General features: G+C 41.6%; 2 protein-coding genes across 3 annotated transcripts in view; one reads left to right on the forward strand and one right to left on the reverse strand.

The window, feature by feature from the left end:
- Positions 1-10,134, forward strand: part of aspn (asporin (LRR class 1)) — a 28,419-nt gene extending 18,285 nt beyond the window's left edge. Inside the window, exons 7-8 of the mRNA XM_036984292.1 lie at positions 7,493-7,631; positions 8,473-10,134. Of these exons, the coding sequence (XP_036840187.1) occupies positions 7,493-7,631; positions 8,473-8,673 (340 nt within the window). The 3' untranslated portion in view covers positions 8,674-10,134. The remainder of the gene's footprint in view (positions 1-7,492; positions 7,632-8,472) is intronic.
- LOC110528667 (centromere protein P) overlaps positions 1-21,721 on the reverse strand; it is a 179,863-nt gene that overhangs the window by 73,772 nt on the left and 84,370 nt on the right. The window lies entirely within an intron of this gene.

Below are 21,721 nucleotides of genomic sequence, written 5' to 3' on the forward strand. Positions count from 1 at the left end.
TGTGATGTGATAAAACACTACTGAGATGTGATGTGTAAAACACTACTGAGATGTGATGTGTAAAACACTACTGAGAAGTGATGTGATAAAACACTACTGAGATGTGATGTGATAAAACACTACTGAGATGTGATGTGATGAAACACTACTGAGATGTGATAAAACACTACTGAGATGTGATAAAACACTACTGAGATGTGATGTGATAAAACACTACTGAGATGTGATGTGATGAAACACTACTCAGATGTGATGTGATAAAACACTACTGAGATGTGATGTGATAAAACACTACTGAGATGTGATGAAACACTACTGAGATGTGATGTGATAAAACACTACTGAGATGTGATGAAACACTACTGAGATGTGATGTGATAAAACACTACTGAGATGTGATGAGATAAAACACTACTGAGATGTGATAAAACACTACTGAGATGTGATAAAACACTACTGAGATGTGATAAAACACTACTGAGATGTGATAAAACACTACTGAGATGTGATGAAACACTACTGAGATGTGATGTGATGAAACACTACTGAGATGTGATAAAACACTACTGAGATGTGATAAAACACTACTGAGATGTGATGTGATAAAACACTACTGAGATGTGATAAAACACTACTGAGATGTGATAAAACACTACTGAGATGTGATGTGATAAAACACTACTGAGATGTGATAAAACACTACTGAGATGTGATAAAACACTACTGAGATGTGATAAAACACTACTGAGATGTGATGTGATAAAACACTACTGAGATGTGATGTGATAAAACACTACTGAGATGTGATGTGATAAAACACTACTGAGATGTGATGTGATAAAACACTACTGTGATGTGATGTGATAAAACACTACTGAGATGTGATGTGATAAAACACTACTGAGATGTGATGTGATAAAACACTACTGAGATGTGATAAAACACTACTGAGATGTGATGTGATAAAACACTACTGAGATGTGATGTGATAAAACACTACTGAGATGTGATGTGATAAAACACTACTGAGATGTGATGTGATGTGATAAAACACTACTGAGATGTGATGTGATAAAACACTACTGAGATGTGATGTGATAAAACACTACTGAGATGTGATGTGATAAAACACTACTGAGATGTGATAAAACACTACTGTGATGTGATGTGATGTGATAAAACACTACTGAGATGTGATGTGATAAAACACTACTGAGATGTGATGTGATAAAACACTACTGAGATGTGATGTGATGTGATAAAACACTACTGAGATGTGATGTGATAAAACACTACTGAGATGTGATGTGATGTGATAAAACACTACTGAGATGTGATAAAACACTACTGAGATGTGATGTGATAAAACACTACTGAGATGTGATAAAACACTACTGAGATGTGATGTGATGAAACACTACTGAGATGTGATGTGATAAAACACTACTGAGATGTGATGTGATAAAACAATACTGAGATGTGATGTGATAAAACACTACTGAGATGTGATGTGTAAAACACTACTGAGATGTGATGTGTAAAACACTACTGAGAAGTGATGTGATAAAACACTACTGAGATGTGATGTGATAAAACACTACTGAGATGTGATGTGATGAAACACTACTGAGATGTGATAAAACACTACTGAGATGTGATAAAACACTACTGAGATGTGATGTGATAAAACACTACTGAGATGTGATGTGATGAAACACTACTCAGATGTGATGTGATAAAACACTACTGAGATGTGATGTGATAAAACACTACTGAGATGTGATGAAACACTACTGAGATGTGATGTGATAAAACACTACTGAGATGTGATGAAACACTACTGAGATGTGATGTGATAAAACACTACTGAGATGTGATGAGATAAAACACTACTGAGATGTGATAAAACACTACTGAGATGTGATAAAACACTACTGAGATGTGATAAAACACTACTGAGATGTGATAAAACACTACTGAGATGTGATGAAACACTACTGAGATGTGATGTGATGAAACACTACTGAGATGTGATAAAACACTACTGAGATGTGATAAAACACTACTGAGATGTGATGTGATAAAACACTACTGAGATGTGATAAAACACTACTGAGATGTGATAAAACACTACTGAGATGTGATGTGATAAAACACTACTGAGATGTGATAAAACACTACTGAGATGTGATAAAACACTACTGAGATGTGATAAAACACTACTGAGATGTGATGTGATAAAACACTACTGAGATGTGATGTGATAAAACACTACTGAGATGTGATGTGATAAAACACTACTGAGATGTGATGTGATAAAACACTACTGTGATGTGATGTGATAAAACACTACTGAGATGTGTTAGAACACTACTGCGATGTGATAAAACACTACGGAGATGTGATGTGATAAAACACTACTGAGATGTGATGTGATAAAACACTACTGAGATGTGATGTGATAAAACACTACTGAGATGTGATAAAACACTACTGAGATGTGATGTGATAAAACACTACTGAGATGTGATGTGATAAAACACTACTGAGATGTGATGTGATAAAACACTACTGAGATGTGATGTGATGTGATAAAACACTACTGAGATGTGATGTGATAAAACACTACTGAGATGTGATGTGATAAAACACTACTGAGATGTGATGTGATAAAACACTACTGAGATGTGATAAAACACTACTGTGATGTGATGTGATGTGATAAAACACTACTGAGATGTGATGTGATAAAACACTACTGAGATGTGATGTGATAAAACACTACTGAGATGTGATGTAACACTACTGAGATGTGATGTGATAAAACACTACTGAGATGTGATGTGATGTGATAAAACACTACTGAGATGTGATAAAACACTACTGAGATGTGATGTGATAAAACACTACTGAGATGTGATAAAACACTACTGAGATGTGATGTGATGAAACACTACTGAGATGTGATGTGATAAAACACTACTGAGATGTGATAAAACAATACTGAGATGTGATGTGATAAAACACTACTGAGATGTGATGTGTAAAACACTACTGAGATGTGATGTGTAAAACACTACTGAGAAGTGATGTGATAAAACACTACTGAGATGTGATGTGATAAAACACTACTGAGATGTGATGTGATGAAACACTACTGAGATGTGATGAAACACTACTGAGATGTGATGTGATAAAACACTACTGAGATGTGATGTGATGAAACACTACTGAGATGTGATGTGATGAAACACTACTGAGATGTGATGTGATAAAACACTACTGAGATGTGATAAAACACTACTGAGATGAGATGTGATGAAACACTACTGAGATGTGATAAAACACTACTGAGATGTGATAAAACACTACTGAGATGTGATAAAACACTACTGAGATGTGATAAAACACTACCGAGATGTGATGTGATGAAACACTACTTTGATGTGATGTGATGAAACACTACTGAGATGTGATGTGATAAAACACTACTGAGATGTGATGTGATGAAACACTACTGAGATGTGATAAAACACTACTGAGATGTGATAAAACACTACTGAGATGTGATGTGATGAAACACTACTGAGATGTGATGTGATAAAACACTACTGAGATGTGATGAAACACTACTGAGATGTGATGTGATAAAACACTACTGAGATGTGATGTGATAAAACACTACTGAGATGTGATAAAACACTACTGAGATGTGATAAAACACTACTGAGATGTGATGTGATAAAACACTACTGAGATGTGATAAAACACTACTGAGATGTGATGAAACACTACTGAGATGTGATGTGATGAAACACTACTGAGATGTGATGTGATGAAACACTACTGAGATGTGATAAAACACTACTGAGATGTGATAAAACACTACTGAGATGTGATGTGATAAAACACTACTGAGATGTGATGTGATGAAACACTACTCAGCTGTGATGTGATAAAACACTACTGAGATGTGATGTGATAAAACACTACTGAGATGTGATGTGATGAAACACTACTGAGATGTGATGTGATAAAACACTACTGAGATGTGATGTGATAAAACACTACTGAGATGTGATGTGTAAAAACACTACTGAGATGTGATGTGTAAAAACACTACTGAGATGTGATGTGATAAAACACTACTGAGATGTGATAAAACACTACTGAGATGTGATGTGATTAAACACTACTGAGATGTGATGTGATAAAACACTACTGTATATAGCCTCTCTACTGTTATAACCTCTCTACTGTATATAGCCTCTCTACTGTATATAACCTCTCTACTGTATATAGCCTCTACTGTTATAACCTCTCTACTGTATATAGCCTCTCTACTGTATATAGCCTCTCTACTGTATGTAGCCTCGCTACTGTATATAGCCTCTACTGTATATAGTCTCTACTGTATATAGACTCTCTACTGTATGTAGCCTCTACTGTTTATAGCCTCTACTGTTTATAGCCTCTCTACTGTATATAGCCTCTCTACTGTATATAGCCTCCCTACTGTTATAGCCTCTACTGTATATAGCCTCTCTACTGTATATAGTCTCTCTACTGTATGTAGCCTCTCTACTGTATATAGCCTCTACTGTATATAGCCTCTCTACTGTATGTAGCCTCTCTACTGTATGTAGCCTCGCTACTGTATATAGACTCTCTACTGTATATAGCCTCTACTGTATATAGCCTCTCTACTGTATATAGCCTCTCTACTGTATATAGCCTCTCTACTGTATATAGCCTCACTACTGTATATAACCTCTCTAATGTATATAGCCTCTCTACTGTATATAGCCTCTCTACTGTATATAGCCTCTCTACTGTATATAGCCTCTCTACTGTATATAACCTCTCCTGTATATAACCTCTCTACTGTATATAGCCTCTCTACTGTATATAGCCTCTCTACTGTATATAGCCTCTACTGTATAGAGCCCCTCTACTGTATATAGCCTCTCTACTGTATATAGCCTCTACTGTATATAGCCTCTCTACTGTATATAGCCTCTCTACTGTATATAGCCTCTCTACTGTATATAACCTCTCCTGTATATAACCTCTCTACTGTATATAGCCTCTCTACTGTATATAGCCTCTCTACTGTATATAGCCTCTACTGTATATAGCCTCTCTACTGTATATAGCCTCGCTACTGTATATAGCCCCTCTACTGTATATAGCCTCGCTACTGTATATAGCCTCGCTACTGTATATAGCCTCGCTACTGTATATAGCCTCTACTGTATAGAGCCCCTCTACTGTATATAGCCTCTCCTGTATATAGCCTCGCTACTGTATATAGCCCCTCTACTGTATATAGCCCCTACTGTATATAGCCTCTACTGTATATAGCCTCTACTGTATATAGCCTCTACTGTATATAGCCTCGCTACTGTATATAGCCTCTACTGTATATAGCCCCTCTACTGTATATAGCCTCTCTACTGTATATAGCCTCTCTACTGTATATAGCCTCTCTACTGTATATAGCCTCTCTACTGTATATAGCCCCTCTACTGTTTATAGCCCCTCTACTGTTTATAGCCCCTCTACTGTTTATAGCCCCTCTACTGTATATAGCCCCTCTACTGTTTATAGCCACACTACTGTATATAGCCTCTCTACTGTATATAGCCTCTCCTGTATATAGCTTCTCTACTGTATATAGCCTCTACTGTATATAGCCCCTCTACTGTTTATAGCCCCTCTACTGTTTATAGCCCCTCTACTGTTTATAGCCCCTCTACTGTTTATAGCCCCTCTACTGTATATAGCCCCTCTACTGTATATAGCCCCTCTACTGTATATAGCCCCTCTACTGTATATAGCCACACTACTGTATATAGCCTCTACTGTATATAGCCTCTCTACTGTATATAGCCTCTCTACTGTATATAGCCTCTCTACTGTATATAGCCCCTCTACTGTATATAGCCCCTCTACTGTATATAGCCCCTCTACTGTATATAGCCCCTCTACTGTATATAGCCCCTCTACTGTATATAGCCCCTCTACTGTATATAGCCCCTCTACTGTTTATAGCCTCTCTACTGTATATAGCCTCTCTACTGTATGTAGCCTCTCTACTGTATATAGCCCCTCTACTGTATATAGCCCCTCTACTGTATATAGCCTCTCTACTGTATATAGCCTCTCTACTGTATATAGCCTCTCTACTGTATATAACCTCTCTACTGTATATAACCTCTACTGTATATAGCCTCTACTGTATATAGCCTCTACTGTATATAGCCTCTACTGTATATAGCCTCTCTACTGTATATAGCCTCTCTATTGTATATAGCCCCTCTACTGTATATAGCCTCTCTACTGTATATAGCCCCTCTACTGTATATAGCCTCTCTACTGTATATAGCCTCTCTACTGTATGTAGCCACTCTACTGTATATAGCCTCTCTACTGTATATAGCCTCTCTACTGTAGATAGCCACTCTACTGTATATAGCCTCTACTGTATATAGCCTCTCTACTGTATATAGCCTCTACTGTATATAGCCTCTACTGTATATAGCCTCTACTGTATATAGCCTCTCTACTGTATATAGCCTCTCTACTGTATATAGCCTCTCTACTGTATATAGCCCCTCTACTGTATAAAGCCTCTCTACTGTATATAGCCTCTCTACTGTATATAGCCTCTCTACTGTATATAGCCTCTCTACTGTATGTAGCCACTCTACTGTATATAGCCTCTCTACTGTATATAGCCTCTCTACTGTAGATAGCCACTCTACTGTATATAGCCTCTACTGTATATAGCCTCTACTGTATATAGCCTCTACTGTATATAGCCTCTACTGTATATAGCCTCTACTGTATATAGCCTCTACTGTATATAGCCTCTCTACTGTATATAGCCTCTCTATTGTATATAGCCCCTCTACTGTATATAGCCTCTCTACTGTATATAGCCCCTCTACTGTATATAGCCTCTCTACTGTATATAGCCTCTCTACTGTATGTAGCCACTCTACTGTATATAGCCTCTCTACTGTATATAGCCTCTCTACTGTAGATAGCCACTCTACTGTATATAGCCTCTACTGTATATAGCCTCTCTACTGTATATAGCCTCTACTGTATATAGCCTCTACTGTATATAGCCTCTACTGTATATAGCCTCTCTACTGTATATAGCCTCTCTACTGTATATAGCCTCTCTACTGTATATAGCCCCTCTACTGTATAAAGCCTCTCTACTGTATATAGCCTCTCTACTGTATATAGCCTCTACTGTATATAGCCTCTACTGTATATAGCCCCTCTACTGTATATAGCCTCTCTACTGTATATAGCCTGTCTTTTTACTGTTGATTTATTTCTTTACTTACCTATTGTTCACCTAACACCTTTTTTGCACTATTGGTTAGAGCCTGTAAGTAAGCATTTCACTGTAAGGTCGACAACACCTGTTGTATTCGGCGCACGTGACAAATAAACTTTGATTTGATATTTACAGATTAGGACTGGGCTTCAACCAAATCAAGTTTGTTGAGAACGGCAGCTTCGCCAGTATACCCAACGTCCGTGAGATCCACCTGGATAACAACAAACTGAAGAAGGTTCCGCCCGGTCTCAACTCACTGCGGTATCTACAGGTAAGATACGATTAGTCACCTGTTGGGCATTCCCAACGATAACTTGAAACAGTTTTTTTTACTCCTTATTTGTGTACTCAACTCAACGTCGTAGTTCTACTGTCATACCATTCTGCTACAACACGTGTTAAACCTCATCCCACGGAGGGCCGAGTTTCTGACGGGGTTTCGCTCCTCCTTTGTCCTTGATTGATTAATTAAAATCACTAATTAGTAAAGAACTCCCCTACCCTACGATAATATAAGCTACAAATTCCTAAATATATTCAAGTATGATTTCTTCTATGATACTAGCGATGTGTGAATCTTTAAGACATTCACAAATAGCCAGACAGAGTATCCGAGTAGCAATGGGACTGAACCTCTATTGACCTCAGCATGCTTCATAAACCTAAACTTACACCAGGTGGTGTAATTGACTAATTGATTGATTAAATCGGTCCCTAATCCCCCAGGTGGTATAATTGACTAATTGATTGATTAATCGATCCCTATTCCCCCAGGTGGTATAATTGACTAATTGATTGATTAATCGATCCCTATTCCCCCAGGTGGTATAATTGACTAATTGATTGATTAATCGATCCCTATTCCCCCAGGTGGTATAATTGACTAATTGATTGATTAAATCGATCCCTAATCCCCCAGGTGGTATAATTGACTAATTGATTGATTAATCGATCCCTATTCCCCCAGGTGGTATAATTGACTAATTGATTGATTAATCGATCCCTATTCCCCCAGGTGGTATAATTGACTAATTGATTGATTAATCGATCCCTATTCCCCCAGGTGGTATAATTGACTAATTGATTTATTACATCGGTCTCTATTCCCCCAGGTGGTGTACCTCCATGCTAACAGCATCAGCAGTGTGGGGGTGAATGAGTTCTGCCCTGTCCGCTCCAGTGTTAAGAAGACCTTGTATACGGGCATCAGTCTGTTCTCTAACCCTGTTAAGTACTGGGACGTCCAGCCCGCCACTTTCCGCTGTGTGTCTGGACACAGAGGGGTTCATCTGGGCAACAACCGGAGGAAGTAACATATACACACACACACACACACACACACACAGGGGGATTTAGCTGGGCAACAACCGGAGGAAGTAACATACACACACACACACAGACACACAGGGGGATTCAGCTGGGCAACAACCGGAGGAAGTAACATATACACACACACACACACAGGGGGATTTAGCTGGGCAACAACCGGAGGAAGTAACATATACACACACACACACACAGGGGGATTTAGCTGGGCAACAACCGGAGGAAGTAACATATACACACACACACACACACAGGGGGATTTAGCTGGGCAACAACCGGAGGAAGTAACATACACACACCACACACACACACGCACACACACAGGGTGATTCAGCTGGGCAACAACCGGAGGAACACACACACACACACACACACACACACACACACACACAGGGGGATTCAGCTGGGCAACAACCGGAGGAAGTAACACACACACACACAGGGGGATTCAGCTGGGCAACAACCCGAAGAAGTAACACACACAATGGCACGGTGAAGTTCTAACCATATGGTCATATCTATCCTATATAGTTACAGATCTACAAGTGCCTACCTGCCTAGGGAATTGGGTGTCTGTCAGGATCACAAGCCATCCTATAGCGCCTCCTTCTGGTAGATTTCAGTAATACCCACCTCCTCAACACACAGGATTTTTTGTTGTTGTTGTAAAGACCAACTCTTCGTTCCTCCTCAACGAGTCAACAAACGCATCCACCCCTGTTTGTACTTCCGTGTTTTAGTCGATATCTTTGTTTCTTCTCTGTTTAGGAATTAGTATAATCTGCTGGATATGTTGTCTTTGGATTTCTTTCTGACACTGCATGCCTCACTTTTATAATCTGCTAGATATAGCCTAAATAAAACTAGTTTTCATGGTGCTAATAAACGTATATATATATTTACAGAAACTAGTCAACGTTATATGTCTAGATGGTGATAAACATAAAATGACAGAAAATGCTAGTCAACTGTTACATTACATGGTCTACATGCTAAGCGTTTATATTTAAAGAAACTAGTCAACCTTTTACATGTCTACATGCTAAACGTTTATATTTAAAGAAACTAGTCAACCTTTTACATGTCTACATGCTAAGCGTTTATATTTAAAGAAACTAGTCAACCTTTTACATGTCTACATGCTAAACGTTTATATTTAAAGAAACTAGTCAACCTTTTACATGTCTACATGCTAAGCGTTTATATTTAAAGAAACTAGTCAACCTTTTACATGTCTACATGCTAAACGTTTATATTTAAAGAAACTAGTCAACTTTTTACATGTCTTCATTTGAACATGCTTATCTATCGCAGCATTACATGTATGTAACTGTTCTAATTAAATAAACTAGTTAAACTTTTTACATGTCTTCATTTGAACATGCTTATCTATCATAGCATTACATGTATGTAACTGTTCTAATTAAATAAACTTGACTTAGAATATTTCCTTTTCTGTATTTTATACTTTTATTTCACCTTTTAAGAAAAATATATTTGCTTTTTCATACGTGACAAACCCTGCATATTCATGGAGGGAACCTGACGTCGTAAACAGTGTTTCCTCGCCACGAGTCCAACTGGCGACTCAGAACGTCAACCGGGCAGTGTCAACATTATGTTATTGTCAATGTGGGGCGGTAGGGTAGCCTAGTGGTTAGAGTGTTGAGGCGGCAGGGTAGCCTAGTGGTTAGAGTGTTGAGGCGGCAGGGTAGCCTAGTGGTTAGAGTGTTGGACTAGTTACCGGAAGGTTCCAAGTTCAAACCCCCCGAGCTGACAAGGTACAAATCTGTCGTTCTGTCCCCTGAACAGGCAGTTAACCCACTGTTCCTAGGGCCGTCATTGAAAATAAGAATTTGTTCTTAACTGACTTGCCTTGTTAAATAAAGGTTAAAAAAAAAAAAAAATGTCTTCAGTATTTATTGGATGTGTGATAGAGACAGTAGAAAGATAGGAAACATCAACCCTTCCCTCACATCACCAGTAGAAAGATAGGAAACATCAACCCTTCCCTCACATCTCCAGTAGAAAGATAGGAAACATCAACCCTTCTCTCACATCACCAGTAGAAAGATAGGAAACATCAACCCTTCTCTCACATCTCCAGTAGAAAGATAGGAAACATCAACCTTTCTCTCACATCACCAGTAGAAAGATAGGAAACTGGAACATCAACCCTTCCCTCACATCTCCAGTAGAAAGATAGGAAACATCAACCCTTCTCTCACATCTCCAGTAGAAAGATAGGAAACTGGAACATCAACCTTTCTCTCACATCTCCAGTAGAAAGATAGGAAACATCAACCTTTCTCTCACATCTCCAGTAGAAAGATAGGAAACATCAACCCTTCCCTCACATCACCAGTAGAAAGATAGGAAACTGGAACATCAACCCTTCCCTCACATCACCAGTGGAAAGATAGGAAACATCATCCCTTCTCTCACATCACCAGTAGAAAGATAGGAAACTGGAACATCAACCCTTCCCTCACATCACCAGTGGAAAGATAGGAAACATCATCCCTTCTCTCACATCACCAGTAGAAAGATAGGAAACATCAACCCTTCTCTCACATCTCCAGTAGAAAGATAGGAAACATCAACCTTTCTCTCACATCTCCAGTAGAAAGATAGGAAACATCAACCCTTCCCTCACATCACCAGTAGAAAGATAGGAAACTGGAACATCAACCCTTCCCTCACATCACCAGTGGAAAGATAGGAAACATCATCCCTTCTCTCACATCACCAGTAGAAAGATAGGAAACATCATCCCTTCTCTCACATCTCCAGTAGAAAGATAGGAAACATCATCCCTTCTCTCACATCACCAGTAGAAAGATAGGAAACATCATCCCTTCTCTCACATCACCAGTAGAAAGATAGGAAACATCATCCCTTCTCTCACATCACCAGTAGAAAGATAGGAAACATCATCCCTTCTCTCACATCTCCAGTAGAAAGATAGGAAACATCAACCCTTCTCTCACATCACCAGTAGAAAGATAGGAAACATCAACCCTTCTCTCACATCACCAGTAGAAAGATAGGAAACATCAACCCTTCTCTCACATCACCAGTAGAAAGATAGGAAACTGAAACATCAACCTTTCTCTCACATCTCCAGTAGAAAGATAGGAAACTGAAACATCAACCTTTCTCTCACATCTCCAGTAGAAAGATAGGAAACTGAAACATCAACCCTTCTCTCACATCACCAGTAGAAAGATAGGAAACATCAACCCTTCTCTCACATCACCAGTAGAAAGATAGGAAACTGGAACATCAACCCTTCTCTCACATCACCAGTAGAAAGATAGGAAACTGGAACATCAACCTTTCTCTCACATCTCCAGTAGAAAGATAGGAAACTGAAACATCAACCTTTCTCTCACATCTCCAGTAGAAAGATAGGAAACTGAAACATCAACCTTTCTCTCACATCTCCAGTAGAAAGATAGGAAACATCAACCCTTCTCTCACATCACCAGTAGAAGACGCCACTGAACCAGGTTTAGAAATATGATTCAAAAGCAGTCAGAGTCACAGTACACAGAATATGATTATGAAGTCACTCAAAAGGTATAGAATATGATTATGAAGTCACTCAAAAGGTATAGAATATGATTATGAAGTCACTCAAAAAGGTATAGAATATGATTATGAAGTCACTCAAAAGGTATAGAATATGATTATGAAGTCACTCAAAAGGTATAGAATATGATTATGAAGTCACTCAAAAGGTACAGTACACGGAATATGATACAATACTGTATGTCCCCCAAATTCAAATTCGAAGCCAGAACAGTAGTACTCTGGACCTCCCAGGGTAAGATCTGAATGCTGTATGTATTGGATTAATGCAAACAGTAGGTTTAAATCTGCTCAGCTTTCATAAGGTAGTTGTTTCTTTTTGCCAGAACTGACTGACATCAATGATTTAAAACTACAGTATCCGTCATGACTGATGTCTCAATGCATCACAGAATCACGGGGTCTATTTAGGTCAGTGAGAGATTTTAAAGTGGTGTTTTTTTTTTTGGTCCTCTAAGTTTGTTTGGTCCCCATCCACCAGCACCACTCTGCAGGTCTGTTTAGTATACCCTGATCACACTCACTCTGTGTGGGGCAGCATGTGGGGGGCATGGCTAGAATATGACCCTGATCACATACAACTCCTAGGGCATGCTCGAAAAATGACCCAACAACCTGCTCAGCGGTAACACAGTCCTCGTCAAAGGACCCAACAACCTGCTCAGCGGTAACACAGTCCTCAACAAAGGACCCAACAACCTGCTCAGCTGTAACACAGTCCTCAACAAAGGACCCAACAACCTGCTCAGCAGTAACACAGTCCTCGTCAAAGGACCCAACAACCTGCTCAGCGGTAACACAGTCCTCAACAAAGGACCCAACAACCTGCTCAGCTGTAACACAGTCCTCAACAAAGGACCCAACAACCTGCTCAGCAGTAACACAGTCCTCGTCAAAGGACCCAACAACCTGCTCAGCGGTAACACAGTCCTCAACAAAGGACCCAGCAACCTGCTCAGCAGTAACACAGTCCTCAACAAAGGACCCAACAACCTGCTCAGCAGTAACACAGTCCTCAACAAAGGACCCAACAACCTGCTCAGCGGTAACACAGTCCTCAACAAAGGACCCAACAACCTGCTCAGCTGTAACACAGTCCTCAACAAAGGACCCAACAACCTGCTCAGCGGTAACACAGTCCTCAACAAAGGACCCAACAACCTGCTCAGCGGTAACACAGTCCTCAACAAATGACCCAACAACCTGCTCAGCAGTAACACAGTCCTCAACAAAGGACCCAACAACCTGCTCAGCAGTAACACAGTCCTCAACAAATGACCCAACAACCTGCTCAACAGTAACACAGTCCTCAACAAAGGACCCAACAACCTGCTCAACAGTAACACAGTCCTCAACAAATGACCCAACAACCTGCTCAGCAGTAACACAGTCCTCGTCAAAGGACCCAACAACCTGCTCAGCGGTAACACAGTCCTCAACAAATGACCCAACAACCTGCTCAGCAGTAACACAGTCCTCAACAAAGGACCCAACAACCTGCTCAGCGGTAACACAGTCCTCAACAAATGACCCAACAACCTGCTCAGCAGTAACACAGTCCTCAACAAAGGACCCAACAACCTGCTCAGCAGTAACACAGTCCTCGTCAAATAACCCAACAACCTGCTTAGCAGTAACACAGTCCTCGTCAAAGGACCCAACAACCTGCTCAGCAGTAACACAGTCCTTAACAAAGGACCCAACAACCTGCTCAGCAGTAACACAGTCCTCAACAAAGGACCCAACAACCTGCTCAGCAGTAACACAGTCCTCGTCAAAGGACCCAACAACCTGCTCAGCAGTAACACAGTCCTCGTCAAAGGACCCAACAACCTGCTCAGCAGTAACACAGTCCTCAACAAAGGACCCAACAACCTGCTCAGCAGTAACACAGTCCTCATCAAAGGACCCAACAACCTGCTCAGCAGTAACACAGTCCTCAACAAAGGACCCAACAACCTGCTCAGCGGTAACACAGTCCTCAACAAAGGACCCAACAACCTGCTCAGCAGTAACACAGTCCTCGTCAAAGGACCCAACAACCTGCTCAGCAGTAACACAGTCCTCGTCAAAGGACCCAACAACCTGCTCAGCGGTAACACAGTCCTCAACAAAGGACACAACAACCTGCTCAGCAGTAACACAGTCCTCAACAAAGGACCCAACAACCTGCTCAGCAGTAACACAGTCCTCGTCAAAGGACCCAACAACCTGCTCAGCAGTAACACAGTCCTCGTCAAAGGACCCAACAACCTGCTCAGCAGTAACACAGTCCTCAACAAAGGACCCAACAACCTGCTCAGCAGTAACACAGTCCTCATCAAAGGACCCAACAACCTGCTCAGCAGTAACACAGTCCTCAACAAAGGACCCAACAACCTGCTCAGCGGTAACACAGTCCTCAACAAAGGACCCAACAACCTGCTCAGCAGTAACACAGTCCTCGTCAAAGGACCCAACAACCTGCTCAGCAGTAACACAGTCCTCGTCAAAGGACCCAACAACCTGCTCAGCGGTAACACAGTCCTCAACAAAGGACACAACAACCTGCTCAGCAGTAACACAGTCCTCGTCAAAGGACCCAACAACCTGCTCAGCAGTAACACAGTCCTCGTCAAAGGACCCAACAACCTGCTCAGCAGTAACACAGTCCTCGTCAAAGGACCCAACAACCTGCTCAGCGGTAACACAGTCCTCAACAAAGGACACAACAACCTGCTCAGCAGTAACACAGTCCTCAACAAAGGACACAACAACCTGCTCAGCAGTAACACAGTCCTCAACAAAGGACCCAACAACCTGCTCAGCAGTAACACAGTCCTCAACAAAGGACCCAACAACCTGCTCAGCAGTAACACAGTCCTCGTCAAAGGACCCAACAACCTGCTCAGCGGTAACACAGTCCTCGACAAAGGACCCAACAACCTGCTCAGCAGTAACACAGTCCTCAACAAAGGACCCAACAACCTGCTCAGCTGTAACACAGTCCTCAACAAAGGACCCAACAACCTGCTCAGCGGTAACACAGTCCTCAACAAAGGACCCAACAACCTGCTCAGCAGTAACACAGTCCTCGTCAAAGGACCCAACAACCTGCTCAGCAGTAACACAGTCCTCGTCAAAGGACCCAACAACCTGCTCAGCGGTAACACAGTCCTCAACAAAGGACACAACAACCTGCTCAGCAGTAACACAGTCCTCGTCAAAGGACCCAACAACCTGCTCAGCAGTAACACAGTCCTCGTCAAAGGACCCAACAACCTGCTCAGCGGTAACACAGTCCTCAACAAAGGACCCAACAACCTGCTCAGCGGTAACACAGTCCTCGACAAAGGACCCAACAACCTGCTCAGCAGTAACACAGTCCTCAACAAAGGACCCAACAACCTGCTCAGCTGTAACACAGTCCTCAACAAAGGACCCAACAACCTGCTCAGCAGTAACACAGTCCTCGTCAAAGGACCCAACAACCTGCTCAGCGGTAACACAGTCCTCGACAAAGGACCCAACAACCTGCTCAGCAGTAACACAGTCCTCAACAAAGGACCCAACAACCTGCTCAGCTGTAACACAGTCCTCAACAAAGGACCCAACAACCTGCTCAGCAGTAACACAGTCCTCATCAAAGGACCAACCCTATACATTGCAATGTTGAGGTTAGATGACTGAATGCCTGAAATGGCCCCAATTCACCTGAAATGGAAATCTGCATTTTTAATGAAAAAGAGGAGAGTTCATCAACATGACTAAAAGCCATTGTTCCTCTATTTTAGCATGTGAATGCTGTTCTCCCCCCACCCCCTCAAAAAATAAAAAGTTGCAATCCGTCTGTTTTCTTTTGTTAATCACGGGGGCTTGGACATGCTGTGTGAAGCCAAGGAAAAGGAGGCATCCCCAATCGCACCCTATTCCCTATATGGTGCACTACTTTAGACCAGGGCCCTATCCAGGGGCCTATAAGGCTGTGGTTAAAAGTAGTGCACTACGTCGGGAACAGGGTGCCATCTGGGACACGGTCTCTGTCTGCTCTGCAGCGAGTGGCGCTCAGGAAACACATGGAACAGATCTACCGTTTTGGCCTCCACAGCTCTGCCACGTCTCACACAACCGCTCAGAGACTCTCCCGTACCACAGCCGACTGCTCAGACCGTTACGACAACTCACTGCAGGTTTGATCCTGGCCCAGCCGAACCCAGACACCTGGGGAGTGGACCAGCCTACCCCCTCTAGCCTACGGCCAAGCATGCCCATCTGGGAACCAAGCCTCGTCTCTCTCTGTACAGCCAACGCTGGCAGACACCTGGAGGGATGGGGAGTAGACCTGCCCCTCCACCTCCACCGACCTCTTGGTAAAACAACCTGGTAAATCTAACTGAAGGGGTTTTTTAACACGTTTATATTTAAATAATTTAGCAGACGCTCTTATCCAGAGAGACTCATCTGAAGACAGCTAGGTGGGACAACCACATATCACAGTCATAGTAAGTACACGTTTCCTCAATAAAGTAGCAATTAGCAGCAAAGTCAGAGCTAGGAAGGGTCAAGGAAAAGTGTTGGTTCCGGAACAGGGGGTCGAGGTGAGGAGGGAGATTATTTAAGATACTCTTTGAAGAGGTACGGTTCCAGGTGTTTTTTTTGGAAGGTGGGCAGAGACTCTGCTGTCCTAGCTTCAGGGGGAAGCTGGTTCCACCATTGGGGGGTGCCAGGACAGAGAAGAGCTTGGATTGGGCTGAGCAGGAACTGCCCTTCCGTAGTGGTGGGAGGACCAAGAGACCAGAGGAGGCAGAACAGAGTGCTCGAGTTGGGGTATAGGGTTTGAGCATAGCCTAAACGTAGGGAGGGGTAGTTTCCTCACGCCAGTCAGGAGTAAAGCCTACACACTAGACCTATTCTGTCAGCTCTTCTTGGAAGCTGCCGTCTCAATACTGTGAAATGGTTAACCGTCCTGTGGTACTTCCTAGAAGTACATCTGGAAAACCAGTTGTGTTTATATGATGCTGATCCCTGGAGATTTTCAGCCTTTGGTGGAACGAGAAGGAGTCCCCGGGATGGTTTGAGGGGGTACAACGACATCCGCGTCCCCTATTCCCTATATAGTGCACTATAGAGCCATAGGGCTCTGGTCAGAAGTAGTGCACTATGTAGGGAATAGGGTGCCATTTGGGACACACTTTTGAGAGGAGAGGTCTGTGGTAAATCCCATTTACATTTACACTACTGCTCCTTAGATTGGTTATCCAGTCACCATTCAGTAGTGGGCATTGCAACTTCATCGAATGCAAATAGCATAATAATAATAAGTATTATAAATAATATCATAATAAAATAGCATGGCCACGACTGTGGACACTTGAAGCCCAGTGAAGTGTATGTGTGTTCCACAGCCCATCCCTCAGGTGAGCTGAATGTCAGTGCTGACAGAATAATGGTTTCGCTCAAAGGTGAGTTATTTGGGTTTTTCCGGGAGGGGGCACACATTCCAAGCATTCCAAACCCTTCTAATTTAAACCATACGGACCTCAACTCTCAACACAATACGACCCAGACCTCTCAACAACAACAAAAAAAACACAGGTATCGTTTCAAAAACAAAGTTCACGTGTTGATCTGCCGTAAGGATAGCAGCTACAATGTGACTGAAGACGTGATCCATTAAACCACCGATGAAACCTGAAGACGTGATCTATTAAACCACTGATGAAACCTGAAGATGTGATCTATTAAACCACTGATGAAACCTGAAGACGTGATCTATTAAACCACCGATGAAACCTGAAGACGTGATCTATTAAACCACCGATGAAACCTGAAGACGTGATCTATTAAACCACTGATGAAACCTGAAGACGTGATCTATTAAACCACCGATGAAACCTGAAGACGTGATCTATTAAACCACCGATGAAACCTGAAGACGTGATCTATTAAACCACCGATGAAACCTGAAGACGTGATCTATTAAACCACCGATGAAACCTGAAGACGTGATCTATTAAACCACCGATGAAACCTGAAGACGTGATCTATTAAACCACCGATGAAACCTGAAGACGTGATCTATTAAACCACCGATGAAACCTGAAGACGTGATCTATTAAACCACCGATGAAACCTGAAGATGTGATCTATTAAACCACCGATGAAACCTGAAGATGTGATCTATTAAACCACCGATGAAACCTGAAGACGTGATCTATTAAACCACCAATGAAACCTGAAGACGTGATCTATTAAACCACCGATGAAACCTGAAGACGTGATCTATTAAACCACCGATGAAACCTGAAGATGTGATCTATTAAACCACCGATGAAACCTGAAGACGTGATCTATTAAACCACCGATGAAACCTGAAGACGTGATCTATTAAACCACGATGAAACCTGAAGACGTGATCTATTAAACCACCGATGAAACCTGAAGACGTGATCTATTAAACCACCGATGAAACCTGAAGACGTGATCTATTAAACCACCGATGAAACCTGAAGACGTGATCTATTAAACCACCGATGAAACCTGAAGACGTGACCTATTAAACCACTGATGAAACCTGAAGACGTGATCTATTAAACCACCGATGAAACCTGAAGACGTGATCTATTAAACCACCGATGAAACCTGAAGACGTGATCTATTAAACCACCGATGAAACCTGAAGACGTGATCTATTAAACCACCGATGAAACCTGAAGACGTGATCTATTAAACCACCGATGAAACCTGAAGACGTGATCTATTAAACCACCGATGAAACCTGAAGACGTGATCTATTAAACCACCGATGAAACCTGAAGACGTGATCTATTAAACCACAAGACGTGATCTATTAAACCACCGGTGAAACCTGAAGACGTGATCTATTAAACCACCGATGAAACCTGAAGACGTGATCTATTAAACCACCGGTGAAACCTGAAGACGTGATCTATTAAACCACCGGTGAAACCTGAAGACGTAATCTATTAAACCACCGGTGAAACCTGAAGACGTGATCTATTGGAATGAGCCTCAGAACTTAGGCATAACTGCTGTGCCTAAAACTATCATCTTAGACCAGTCCTCAGCTAAACTCACTTGTCTTGTCTCATGATCTTGGCAACCAGAAGCAGTGACGAGAGGCTACAATACAACGGAGAAATATATCTGTCCGACTGCCTGCCAACCTGTATCTCTGAGAGGTTTCTAGTGTGGATTTTGAGTCAGCCACAGGCCTTTTTTGAACAGAGGCCCTGAGCAGTTATAACGGGGGCAGACTGTCTCCTTCTCCTCCCTGCATGGTAGGATCATTAGAACAAACTCACGTGCAGACAAGAGAAGTCTTACGGTTGTTTCAAAGCACTGGTTCCCAACCGCTGATGGGTCTTTCTAGAAGCTGGGGTACCAGTGAGGATTTCCTACACTGGACAACTTGTTACAGATGCTGATAAGTAATTGATAAAAAACAACAACAAAATCATGTCATTACATTAAGATATAAGAGGGGGGGGGGGGGTCATAGAAATATTCAATGAAACCCTTTAACATGTTTGGCTTCTTCACAGATTTGTCCTAAATCATGTGATATAAAATATTACTTTTCTGTCCTTGCATTTATAGCAGTGTAAATTAACATATATTAAGCGTTAATCAGTCAACTTAAGACATTGAACTTGAGCCGTGTTAGAATTCCTGGATCTAGCTGTCGGACAGTTTATTTGTATAGGAGATTTCAGAAATGCCGTTGTAACCTAGGTAACGTTTTGTGTCTCCATCTGTTACGTGGTGAAAAACCGTTTTCACGGGGCACACAATTCCTAAATAATAAAATGCAATTGAAAAAATAAAATAAAATCAAAAAAGGCTTCAACGACATAATCACCTAACCTCCGTAGTTAAAAACCACAAATCAATACCGTCATTAACGTAGTTCTTCAATAAATATCCCATGATACCTCTCGGATGCGCATGTTGGTGTCGAGCTGTTTAAATACTCCTTGTTATTTTCACACGTCATCATCTCATCCAGGAAGGAATTTTCTGGCTGACAGTCAGGTGACCAACAGCTGTTGTGATCTAGAGCATGTGATGCAACAAACAGTCCAAGTGTTGGCAAGAATATTTTGTTGTCTCATTTAGTTACACCGTTGAAAGACAGTTGTCTGTATCCACATTGGATCTAAATATCCCGAGCCAAATTGAGGTTGATCATCCTGTTGTTGTCTGTATCCACATTGGATCTAAATATCCCGAGCCAAATTGAGGTTGATCATCTTGTTGTTGTCTGTTTCCACATTGGATCTAAATATCCCGAGCCAAATTGAGGTTGATCATCCTGTTGTTGTCTGTATCCACATTGGATCTAAATATCCCGAGCCAAATTGAGGTTGATCATCCTGTTGTTGTCTGTATCCACATTGGATCTAAATATCCCGAGCCAAATTGAGGTTGATCATCCTGTTGTTGTCTGTATCCACATTGGATCTAAATATCCCGAGCCAAATTGAGGTTGATCATCCTGTTGTTGTCTGTTTGATTTACTACAGTCGGGTCTCGTTAGATTTAACAGAGAAAAGCATCGAGGTAAAATGAGTTCATGTTTACATATGTTTTAGTACCTCGGTTTGGACACCGAGTCTACTGTGTCTGTCGTGTAGGATACTGTTGTGTAGGACAGACTATCGTGTAGGACAGACTATTGCGAAACACCAACTGATGTAGACGACATTACAAAAAGGGAACCTGTTGTTTTTTTTGGGGGTAATTTTCTCATTATAAAAACAACGATGGTGACATTGAAATGGTGAGATTACTGCTACCTCTATTCATGGCTTTATTATGTGTTCCTGCGTCGGTCACGAAGGCTACAGAAACGTCCCCATAATGGAGGGGGGGGGGGCGTATGTAAGCGCTTGAAAAAGTCCCCGAAAGTCCATGAATTCGACTTGACTTGTATGAAGCTTTCTTAAAAGATGTATAGTCCTGGGTCTATGTTGTTGTATAGCTGGAGTTATGGGACAATTAGCACGTTTTATTTCTCTAAGGACACATGTGGAACTGCATTAGGATCCTTTTTATTTTATGGTTCAAATCATTTTGAAATGTGTATCCTCTTATCACACATTGTCTGTCTGTCTGTCTGTCTGTACAACTGGGATCCTCAGCCTTCTGTTCATAGCTAGATGGATAGACACTGCCTACTGTTGTAAAAGGATGTACAGCTGGGTACTTCTGTTGTCAGTTTGAGCGCAGTATTTACCTACAGGACTTTATTAAATCGGATGTATCGGTGCGTCCTGCAAGCCTGTCTGACAAAGTACAGATCATAAAACACATATTGTAGTGTTTTCATGTCCAGGAGTAGATTGAACCCTTATTGAGTCGCCTTTAGAAAAAACAGCCTCACCTGTAGCCTACTAAATGTGGGCAGATGGAGGCAAGAATAAATGGATGGAAAGATTG

This window comes from Oncorhynchus mykiss, chromosome 7 (assembly GCF_013265735.2).
Source record: "Oncorhynchus mykiss isolate Arlee chromosome 7, USDA_OmykA_1.1, whole genome shotgun sequence".
Lineage (NCBI taxonomy): Eukaryota > Metazoa > Chordata > Actinopteri > Salmoniformes > Salmonidae > Oncorhynchus > Oncorhynchus mykiss.